The sequence below is a fragment of the Gobio gobio genome (genome assembly GCF_949357685.1).
Source record: "Gobio gobio genome assembly, chromosome: 17".
Lineage (NCBI taxonomy): Eukaryota > Metazoa > Chordata > Actinopteri > Cypriniformes > Gobionidae > Gobio > Gobio gobio.
Window position 1 is genome coordinate 27,410,042 of NC_137110.1, and position 11,926 is coordinate 27,421,967.

Consider the following 11,926-nt stretch of genomic DNA (forward strand, 5'->3'; position numbering starts at 1 on the left):
TTTTGTTTATATTTTATTTATTTAAATTGAGACATAACATAAGGACGATTTGGATGCTTAAGATTATGGAATAATCAAGTCATTTTTAAAGTAGAGGGCAGTTTATCTGCCAGTGAGTGTTGAATTTGGATTAAAACTAAATTCTATTATTTTAATAGTGCTTACACATTTATTTAAAACCTAATTTGCAGGAACTTTAACTTTGAAATTGTTAACTGTTGACACGCCTCCTGCTGCTTCATTCTCTTATACTTAATTCCTTCATCAATATCGCACTGGGAAAAGGTAAACGAATGATTTGCTTGGCGAGTTATCCATCACGTGTTCGTATATGGCGTGTACAACAGTTTGCTTTGCCCATTGCTAGACGCGATTGGCAAACGGTTTGCCAGAATATACCCTGACCAAGAAGTCTCTGATGCGCTGTGCATGTGACTACCACTTCCACCAGACTAGCATAACATTTAGGGAGCGTCTCTAAAGTTACACTCTAAAAAAAAAAAAGGTTCTATATGGCATCAAAAATGGTTCTTGGCTCGTAGCTAATCATAGGGGAACCTTTTTAAGTGCTATATAGGTCTTTATTTTATATCACTATATAAGTCGTTATTTAGGTTTTTTTGCGCACAAAAACTATTCTCGTCACTCCATAAAGTTATTGTAGAACCACTGTAGTGAGATGGACTTTGTAACAACGTCTTTAGTACCTTTTATGGGTCTTGAGAGAGTACAGTGCATTGTGCCAATGGAGGCCTTTCAGAGCCATCAGATTTACACTAAAATATCTTCTTTTGTGTTCCGAAGATGAACGGAGGTCTTACGGGTGTCGAACGACATGAGGGTAAGTAATTAATGACCGAATTTTCATTTTTGGGTTAACTAACCCTTTAAAGTATGGCATATTTTGTATATGGTACAGTACAGTAGTGAAAAGCACCAATATTAAGACATGATTTGACCGTTTATATGAATAATTATCAAAAATGTAAAAGGTGTGCATCATAGCTGACACTTAGATGAACACTTTACAGTTGGTTTGGATACTGTAAGTCATTCTGTTCAGATGCTATTGAGCTTTAAAAGGCATATTTTGTATATGGTACAGTACAGTTGTGAAAAGCATCAATATTAAGACATGATTTGACCGTTTATATGAATAATTATCAAAAATGTAAAAGATGTGCATCATAGCTGACACTTAGATGAACACTTTACAGTTGGTTTGGATACTGTAAGTCATTCCGTTCAGATGCTATTGAAGTTAAAAACGTGTATACCAATGTCGTATGTAACTTTAGAGACGCTCCCTAAATTTGCGTATACCGAACGTCCAACGTCAAACCAACTTTATGCCAGTCTCCAACTGTTGTTGTTGAACAGAAACTAGTCACAAAGGGCTGCGAAGATGCCGTGTGTTGTGAGATGCAGTTTTCTATTGATCAGTATTTGTATAGGAAGCATGTCATGGGAAGCCAGAGTGGTGCAAGGTATAAGGCTCTGAATATGAATATGTGTACATTTTGCATTAACACTTTACAACAAGGTTTAATTTGTAAACATGAAGTAGGCCTAATAATGAACTGCTCTTCTACAGCATTTATTAATCTTTGTTAATGTTAATTGCAACATTTACTAATACTAGGCTACAATCAAGTTGTATTTGATAACATTAGTTAATGAACTGTGAAGTAACATCAATGAACAAACAATGAACAGCTGTAGCCTATAAAGTTGACAAATATTAATAAATACCAGGGCCGTGCACAGGGTGTCCCGGTGGCTATCCACTGCTCTGCCCTCATCAGCTGAGGTGCCCCTCTCGCAGTCTATGGTCGCTACCCAATGTTTTTTTACCCTCAGCTAAAGATCCACCGATTCTGCAAATCTGCTCCCGTGTTTTCCCGCTCAATCCCCAGTGTCACTCAGAGTCTGTGTGCGTAAATCTGGAAAGCGGAGACGACAGTTCCAGAATGCCGTCGCATTAACAATCCGCGGAATGAGTAATTTGATAGTTTGTTTTTGTATTTCTGTCTGTATTATTTTGCTCTGGATCTTCTAATAGTGCTAACAACTTGTACAAAATACGTCCAACGTTCTTGGAAGAGAATTAGAATTCTTGTCTAATCAAATTTTTGTACCCGATCTGATCTAATGTTGGATATCAAAGTTTTTGTGTCTATTTGTTAATGAGGGATTTGTGAACAAAATGTTTTTTTGGTTTTGTGAAGTAAATGTTATAGCTTTTATTTTGAAGTTAAAAAATCAAATTAGACCCTTGGGGTAAGATGACCCAGCCATATTTGGCACAGAAGGCCCCAAGTGGCATGTTGTTACTGGTGTTATTGTTTTTAAATGTAATACTTATTGTAATTAACGGGGCTATTATTTAATATTTTCATGATTTAGATGTACATTTCAGTCATCTTCACTTTCATTAAAACCTATAGGTTAATTGAGTGAATTCTATTATGACAAAATCTACCTATTTTTTTTTTTATTATTTATTATGACATATCTTCAATTAAAATATGGGCAATTAAATAAGTAAATATTGATATTCTTGTATATAAGTCATAAAAAATTTACCTTTCAGATGATTATCTTTTAATGGGATTCAGATTTTTCTGTTATCAGTTATTCAATTATTCTACTAAAAAATTTAAGTAGAATATTTTATTTAGTATTTTACATTAATGACACTTTAAAAGATATATAAATAGTAAAAATCATTTTATCAAAAGTAATTTATGATAGACACAAAATTAGATAAAAACTGTTTTGACTGACTACACTGTTAGACATTTATAAGAGATTTTACAGTAACTTACTGGCAACACTGTTGCCAGTAAGTTACTGTATTTGAGATTTACAGTACAATAACCGCATTTCAGTTTACAGTAACTACATGTTACTGTAATTTTGTAATACAGTACTGTTACTGTAAACCTTGGTTAACAGTGCATTAATCCTAATCCTATTCAATAATTAATACTTACTGAATTACATTAATTCTTACATTAATCTATCCTACAGAAGTAATCCAAACAGACAATTATTATGAAATATAAAATTCTTTATTTAAAACATTTTAAGTGCTTTAACTTAAACATGTAAATGTGTGGAAAAAGTTCACTTTAAAACATCCTCGAATCAAATCTTATTTTCAGAAAATCATGTATAAAAGTAATCAGAGTGCATTCAATATCACTTATTTTACATTTTATTTACATTTACATTTATGCATTTGGCAGACGACTTGCATTGCATTCAAGATACACATTTTACATTTTGTCAGTTCTTGCTTTCCCTGGGAATTGAACCCATGACCTTGCTAGCGCCACACACTATTGTTTGAGCTACAATTTTAAAAACTCTGCAGAAAATAGTTGGTAGAATACTGTAAATAGTTGGTTGAAGAATACTGTAACTTTGGTGCAAAATACACATATACATGAATAAAATATAAACAAAGAGCAAATTAATTCTGAAACAAGTTATCACAACACAACACAAACACAAGTTTCATGTCTGTACCGATCTGTGTCATCTTCCACATTGGATGATTTCAAACAGGAACCAGGATTCTGCTCCATTATGGCAAGAAGTCCCTCTAGATAAGAATGATATGAAGTTAGTCATACAATTTGAGTAGGCCTATACACAAACATTTTACACTGTTGGAATTTAATAAAAAATAATAATCCCATTACAATTCATCATAATGGTAAAATACTATTTTATAGACAGTTAACACTTTGAGGTACACCTAGCTCAACGTATGCTGTCTAGTCTAATCCAGTCCTGCAATGCCTTCATGAAGATGTGAAATGAAATGTTCAGTTTTTGTTTTAGCTGGTGATTCAATGTTATGAATATTTTGAAGAATGTACTTTGTAGTGATGCTGAACCTGATTGCATATTAGAGGTGTCTCTGTTATTAGCTTAACAAAATTGATATTGAGTAAAAAACTAAAGAAAACTGTTAGTACATAATAGTAGCAGCAGCACAAACTACATGCTCCAAAAAAGTAATATTACTGAATCACCTCAACATGATTTCACAAACTATTTAATCAAAAACAACAATGTAACCTTTTATTGCAGGATGGATTACATGTATACTGCATTAGCTTTAGTAAGGTATCCTCAAACTTAATGCTGCATTCACACGGGACGCTTCTCATTTACTTTGAATGGTTGACGTCATGCGTTGCTGAACTGAATTGTGGGTTCCGTCGCGTCGCTTCACTCACGTTGCAAGCGGCAGAAGTTGAAAGGTGTGTTGGACATCAGCTGTGGCCGGATGCAACCAATCGGCGAGAGTAGCCGCGTGCAGGCGGAGAGGAGCTGCAAACGGAGACGTGAAGTCTGACACTTTCTGCTTCCCGCAGTGACGCTCTCGCTGTGTTTGCACACTTTATCAGCTGAAGTGAAATAAATGCAATATTTGTCAATGCACAGATGTTTCAGAGACATTTTTTTGTCATGTAATACTTTATGCACTTCTTAATACAGCGTGTGTTTGTACAAGAATAAAGTTAACATACAAGCCTAAACTATCAATGAAGTGGGGGTCTACGTTTTTCATCTGTTTTATTTTGATAAACATGACAATATAACAACGCAACTACATGAAAAGAGATTTAACTGTTATAAAAAAGAGATTTGTGCGCATTAGAGGAACTGAAGGTTTTAGAATAAACACGAAACACATGTGATCGCTGTCATGCGGAGAATCTGGCCAATCGTGGAACAGCTGTGTCATCATCAAAGTCCGTGCAGTCGCTCTGGAGAAACTGCACCGGCTGTATTAGCCGACTGCTCTCGAATTGCTCTCGAGGTGCTTTGATGCCATACGTCACTGTCACGTGGCGTTGGCGCTGTCTCAGGTCAGACAAAATTTCTAACCGGCATGACGCCCTGTGTGAATGCAGCGTAAGTGTCTGTGTACATTACATATCCTATTAAAAAAGTGTCTCACCTAGTCCAAGTTTTTCCATTCAAACTCCATTAGGTGGCGAAGGAAGGATGACACTCTGTTGTTGATTACAGTTGTCTTCCTGTTCACAACTTCCCTGGTCTTCCGACTCACTCTGGTTTTGGTGGTGCATCTTGTTCCCTCCTCTGGGTTTTTCCTCACGAAAAAAACTTAAAGCAAGAGAAAATTAAGAGAATAAAGATATTTTAAATTTCATCACCCTTAGTGCCTTTGCTTTAAATGTTTTTGGTAACACTTTAGAATAATGGTCCGTCATTAAACGGATAGTTCACAAAAAAAAAAAAAAAGTAAATTCTGTCATTTACTCGCCCTGTTGTTCTAAACCTTTTAAAGAATGTTTGTAAACAGACAATTTTGAGGCACTATTCACTTCCATGGTAGGAAAAAATTACTATAGAAGTGAATGGTGCCTCAATCTGTTAGGTTTCAAACATTCTTCATCATCTTTTGTGTTCAGAAATGTATTCAGGTTTGCACTTGAGCAACATTATTCTAAAGTTTTGCAATGTTTTTTTCATAAATTATATTTCATCTGCCAAAATCATCCAAAAATTGTCCAGGACTGCTTCAATTCCAGAAAATAAAATTATAATCTGTCAATCCTGGACAAACACAGTTTTGGATTATTTTAGTATAATATAATTTATGAAAAAAAAACATGGTACATGGCTAGTTACAGCTAAAAAGAGGTGGAAAAACTAAATAATTTTGTGATTCTGTTAAAACGACCCGACTAAAACATACAAGAAAAACTTTGAATTATCAGTAATATGTGGAGAAACAAAGAGGACTAACGTTACTTACCGTTGTATGAGTTCCAGTGTCGCACAGCACAGGCAGGCTCCTGGTATTCTTATCTAAAATGTAAAATAAATAATGTCAATCCAAATGTAAACTTTGTTTGTTAACGACATTATTTTTGCAACTAGTGGCCAACGTTAATTTACTAACTAACGTCGTCCTAAATGTACGCTTAATATGCTCGATAAACAAAATCTTCATTGTATTGGTAAAGTTAATTCAATAAACTCACTAACGTTAAGTCTTTTTAAAAATAAAACGTTAGGTTTATGTTACCTCAGTTTTAGTACCAAAGCTGAAGCAAATGATAACCTAACGTTATGTAAAGTATGTTGTCCGGGCCGTGAGCTCTCTCCTCGGGCAGTAACCTTACACACGACGCTGGCTGCACTAGTTCCTAATCTAATTCAATAAACTCGTTTTTTTTTTAAATAAAACGTTAGGTTTGCCTCAGTTTTTAACAGCAAAGTTTAAGCAAATGATAACCTAACGTTATGTAAAGTATGTTGTCCGGGCCGTGAGCTCTCTCCTCGGGCAGTAACGTTACACACAACGCTGGCTGCACTGGTTCCTAATCTAATTCAATAAACTCTTTTTTTTAAAATAAAACGTTAGGTTTGCCTCAGTTTTTAGCAGCAAAGTTTAAGCAAATGATAACCTAACGTTATGTAAAGTATGTTGTCCGGACTGTGAGCTCTCTCCTCGGGCAAAACTTACAACGCTGCACCGGTTCCTAATCTAATTCAATAAATTCATAAAACGTTAGATTTACCTCAGTTTTTAGCACCAATGCTGACAAGCTAAAATTGGGGTGCAGACAACCGCGGATAGTACAAATCACACTTACCTACCTTGCTTGTTTGCCGTTCTCACGGGGGATGAAAAAATCTTCGCAGGGTGTCCGGACACAGCTCATATGTTCTCTGGAACCGTGAGCTCTCTCCTCGGGTGAAACTTTCAACGCTGCACTGATGGTTCCTAATATAAATCTAAAGCAAATCCTGTCGATCCCAATTGTGCCAAATAGGCCGTTGTGGTAAATACAGTATTATACTTTATTTTTTAAAAATACAGGAAATCACTGTATTTGGTGTTTGACGTCATAGAAAATACCCTTGATGCAACGGGAATTACAGTTATTTACTGTAAAGATAATTTACAGTATTATACTGGGTGATATATAGTAAATAACTGTACAAATTACAGAAATGTCTAACAGTGTAATTCTCACAAATGTTGATATTAAGATGAAATGACAAAATTACAAATAGTATATTTATTCATCAAAAGTGCTGAGATGAGATTTTGTGTCATATATGGTCAGGAGAAAAATGTAGGGCTCAGAGAGTGAGGGAGAGCCCACTAAGCATCAGCTAAATCAGATAGTTACAGGATGTCAGTAAAGAAATAGTAAGAGTAAGATGGATAATTTGTATGGACAAGCATCCAATCCTCACCCCAATGCCACCCCACCCCAGTGCCCTTTTTTTTGGTTTGGGCCACTGCCCCTCAAAATGTCTGTGCACGGCCCTGATAAATACAGTAACAAATGTATTGCTCATGATTAGTTCATGTTAATTCAAATGTTAATTCATGTTAACAAATGAAACCTTGTTGTAAAATGTTACCCATTTTCTTTTCCAATTTAAAACGGAAAAATGTTACTTGCCTTTGTATTATATTGTTATGGCAGACTCTGCAGTAGAATATATTGTGTAGAAAAGTTGCATTATTTATGAAAAGACCAAGCACACAAGATAGATTTGCAAATTCATTAGTGTATTTAAGTGTTTGCAGACAAATGTCTCAATAGTTGCTTTTATTCAAACAGTAATCAAAGCTACTGGGCATGATGTCATCATCGAGTGCGCTACGGATAAAACACCTCAGGATGGGGTGTACTTGTACAAGCAAGAAGGAGCAAGTGAACCGCGGCCAATCTTCTACTTTTACAAAGACAACACTCTTACCTTTAAAACCATGAACAAATCCAAAGCCACTGTAAGTGGAACATTTCCCAAACTTAACGTCACCCTCTTTCATGCGACTGCCGAAGATATTGGGTTTTACTGGTGTGAATTTTATTTGGATGAAAAAATTACTGCTGGCGATCGCACTTGGTTATGGATAGGTAAGTGCGTCTTACATTTCATGTAAATAATTTTATTACAAAACATGAATGAATTAACCACATATGTTTAGTTTGTAAACACTGAATGGGGAAATTCTATTCAGATGCAGAGATTGAGAAGTACAATCACATTTTGATTAATATTGAATGGAAAAAAGTATAATTCATCCCTGGCCCTGATTTTTTTTTTATTATGCCATTAAAAAAAGAAAAAGAAGAGAAAGACTGCCCAGAAGATGTTCTTCCTCGTGTGAATATCTTCCTCATTTTGTGTGCTGCCATGTCTCTGCTGTGCTTCATTGGTTTCTTCTGTATGATTCTGAAGGCAAGTATAAGATGACAAAATATGTGGTTCACAAATCAAAGGCAAAAACAGAACTTATATACAACATTATGCGTTTCTGATTACTGAGGTATGCAGTCATGTGAGATCATGTTGTGACAAATGACTTCTCAAGTTACTTTTCATTGAGGCTTTTTGTGGTTTGATTTGTGGATGGGATGTGCATGGGATGATTATAAATATGCATTTATACACTGCACCATTGGTTCTCAAATCCGGGCCTGGAGACCCACCTCTCTGCACATTTTGAAGGCTATGTCTTTGTCTTCTTTTATTTCACACACCTGTTTCAGATCATTAGCTCCTTTGGAGGGAACTCCATGAACTGAACGGAGTGCGTCAGATAAAGGAGACATACTAAATGTGCACAGCAGTGGGTCCCGAACGGAGTTGAGAACCATGCACAATTTAAAACTATACATTGTGTTTGTCAAAATAAGTATAGTGTAGTTAAAGCTTTATATGAAAAAAAAAATAGTATGTTTAAAGACCACAGGAAACACTTGAATTGGTTTTCAAATGCAGCTCTTTAAAGTTTCTTGCACAAACTATGTATAAAGTGTTTTTGAAACTGTGCAGAAAACAAAACCGGAGTGAAAATAAATAGTTGAACCATTAGTTATGGATTTATCATCCCTATTACCTCACTATATCAGAGGAGGTACCTTGAAATTAAATTTTACCATAGTCTATTAATTATCGATTAAACCGCATGTGCACTCAAACAGCACTATAGTTCTAGTAGATGTCTCTTAGTACTTGAACCTCTTTAAAAAAGCAGCAAGAACAAAAAGATCAATAAGTGATAATCCACAACAAGGTCTGTGTTGATCTGAAAATTCAGCTTTTGTCCCCGTTATGATTGAATCACAGGACCGGATACCAGTAATTTGCCAAGAGATCTCTTTTTTATTATTTTTATAATGTCAGACATAGTAGAGACATTGAAAAGTTATTGTCTCATGCCAGCTGTATGTTTCTCCATTCCTCCATTTCTCTACCCTCTCCCTTCTCCATCCTCCCTTGTCTCTCTTCCTCTATCTCATTGTCGTCGTCGTCCCATCTCCCATCTGAGGCCGGACACTCAATTTGGATGTTATATACTACTAACAGAGGATCTCACTAGGAAGATACTTCCTTAGAAGGAAGAGAAACATGAGTCCTATGTTTAAAATAGAGCGTATACTTCATGCTTACATATGTTGCACAATCCACTTTCCTTATAAAGAATCAGTTGACAATACGTCATGGAACAGATGCATGCTACTGTATACATCAGTGGAAACATGTGCTATAAGTATGCACATTCCTTTAACAAATATAGCTCATCCATGTCTCTCCTTGGGACACATGTACAACACAGTCTAACTTTACATGGTACATTATACAAATAATAATGAAAAATATAGTAAAACATAATAATACTAAATAAAAATAACATTAAACAATAAAATTTCAATCTTCAGTCTGCAATACGTGTTTTTAATAAACATCAGGTGGTCCTTTGCCTCCACATTGTGCATTAAAATTGAGTAATGCACACCAAGCTGTGGATTATCCCTTACATATTATTGCATATTATTTAATCTAATTACTTAATTAGACTTGTTAGGGCTGGGCGATAAAACGATAATGATATGTATTGCGATAGACACGTAATCGATATCAATAAAAAATGCGTTTGATAAAACGTTCGATCATTTTTTGTTTTTATGTATGAGTAATATTAACTTTTATAGTATTAATATTACATTTTTTAAATTCCCTCTAAACCTTTGTAAAATACTCCACACAACCACAGGTATACATGACATTGGCTTTTATTGCCGATGATTAGCAATACAGCATATTTTACTGTTTTAGCATGTATACAATATTGCCTACATTTAAACTCATGTAACAAATATTAGAAGTAAAAATTAAACATTTAAAAGTAATTCAGGTGTAATCAACCAGTCTGTTATCCATTTCCACCGTATCAACGCTGGTTCTGGAGTGGGACTCGCTGGTTGCGGGGGGACATTGAATTTCAGACCGCTGTCCTGCTTTTCACTAGTAGCCAAAAGATGCTGCAACGCGCCTGACTCCATAACCTGCCAATAAACAAACAGTGCACAGTTCTGAGAACATTTTATCATCCTTTATCATCATCTTTAGGAATAAAGTCATGTGTTTTGAGCAAGGCACCAGGCGTTTCAAAGACAGGCGCCACATTTCTTTAGGTGACTCACATTGCGTCCCTGTATGTGGTTTTTTAAGCACAGTAATGATTTTGTCAATAAAATAAAACACACAAACCTGAATTTCACAGAGGAAATGCACCAATTCTGCAACGCTGAGAAGAGGGAACTGCTCTGGAGACTGAAGAGAATTCAAACAGCCCATGCTCACTCAACAGTCCAGTCATGCATGTTAAAGGGTGGGGTAATATTTTTTGTTCTTGAAACAGATCAGTTTGAAAGGTTGGATTCTGAAATCCACTGCCGCTTCAATATACCTATATATATTCGAATTAAATTCATAATCAAAGCCTTAATCAATATTTATCCTCCTATATTATTATAATGATTTTCAATGATTCTTTCCAGTAATTATTTTGCTTAATCAAGAGAACCACTGATTGTTTGTTTCTTCCTTTATGTTTTTTAAAGTTTGTATTTGGTCTCTGAGTGGTGATCTGTCGCTAAACACTTGATTTCAGTTATGTGTTTGGATTTTGGAGGCATCACACACCCCTAACCTGACAGGAATGCAGTAACAGTAAATATGGATCGGTATTTCATTTTTATATTATATTTTATTCCTTTCATATTTCCTTTTACTGAAACACTAAATAATCAAGATGCATATTGCCTGTACTATTGTCGGTACCTCTCACTGAGAGAAAGCATGTTATTAGTATGTTTTGGGGAGCATTCTAGTTAGAACCTGAATTCAACCAACTCCAACCTTGGAGAGACTGTGTTTGTGCGTAATAATCTGTGTTACAGATCAGTATTGGATTACAGTAGGTGGATTACGGGCATCCTAAGAGATGGGTGGACTTGTTGTTCTGAGCAAGCTGGTGCCTGCTCCAGACCTGGAAGGTCACTACCTCCCCAAATTCGGGGGGTGAAATATCAAGCAAGTGATATATGTACATGTGAATCTGCTGACAATGTGTGGACATTTACCATGACTGTTAATTTTCTCTGAGTCAATCAGAATCATCCAATGATGTGGCTTGACCTTAAAAACAGTATAACTGTTGAGAAATTGTATGTAAGATAGGCTGGTATAGGGAGCCGCGCGGCCTACGACCTCTTTGTGAGACTTGAAGCTGGCTTCTGATGATGAAACTGCAAACTATTCTTCAGTAAATTTTTCTTTAATTGCACTCCTGACTCTTGGGTCTTCATTTTTCACTACTGGTCTTGGGTCCTAAACTGTTACCCCAACAAGTTTAATTCTCCATTCTAGAATATTTTGATAGAAGTTTCACAAATATATTAAGTATATTTTAAATACATAATTGGTTATTAAAATACTAAATTCTTTTAGACCGTGTGTCCACCAAAGCATTTTTTCACGCGGCTGGCTGGCGATTTCAATTGTTTTAGAACGCCATGAGCGTAACGAGGCGCTGAGCGAGTATTTCACGCTCAAGCGCTGA

The 11,926-nt window shown here is 35.6% G+C and overlaps 1 protein-coding gene and 1 long non-coding RNA gene across 2 annotated transcripts; one reads left to right on the forward strand and one right to left on the reverse strand.

Annotated features, from left to right (window-relative positions):
* Positions 1–204: 204 nt before the first annotated feature.
* LOC307140722 (uncharacterized protein) lies at positions 205–11,649 on the forward strand. Its single transcript, XM_079840396.1, has 5 exons — positions 205–285; positions 805–841; positions 7,632–7,931; positions 8,141–8,256; positions 10,586–11,649. Exons 2-5 carry the CDS (start codon positions 805–807, stop codon positions 10,637–10,639), a joined length of 507 nt encoding a protein of 168 aa, XP_079696522.1. The 5' UTR covers positions 205–285; the 3' UTR covers positions 10,640–11,649.
* Positions 3,058–6,922, reverse strand: LOC307140601. Its single transcript, XR_013818262.1, has 5 exons — positions 6,652–6,922; positions 5,804–5,856; positions 4,982–5,148; positions 4,189–4,424; positions 3,058–3,610 (listed from the first exon to the last, which is right to left on the reverse strand). It is a non-coding gene; the product is annotated as an uncharacterized lncRNA (long non-coding RNA).
* Positions 11,650–11,926: the final 277 nt, after the last annotated feature.

Excerpts from the sequence above, each read along its gene's own strand:
- LOC307140722 (XM_079840396.1), top strand. The coding sequence starts at position 805 with ATGAACGGAGGTCTTACGGGTGTCGAACGACATGAGG. Across the intron at positions 842-7,631 it reads GGGTGTCGAACGACATGAGG|TAATCAAAGCTACTGGGCAT; the intron begins GTAAGTAATTAA and ends TTATTCAAACAG. Across the intron at positions 8,257-10,585 it reads TCTTCTGTATGATTCTGAAG|AGGAAATGCACCAATTCTGC; the intron begins GCAAGTATAAGA and ends TGAATTTCACAG.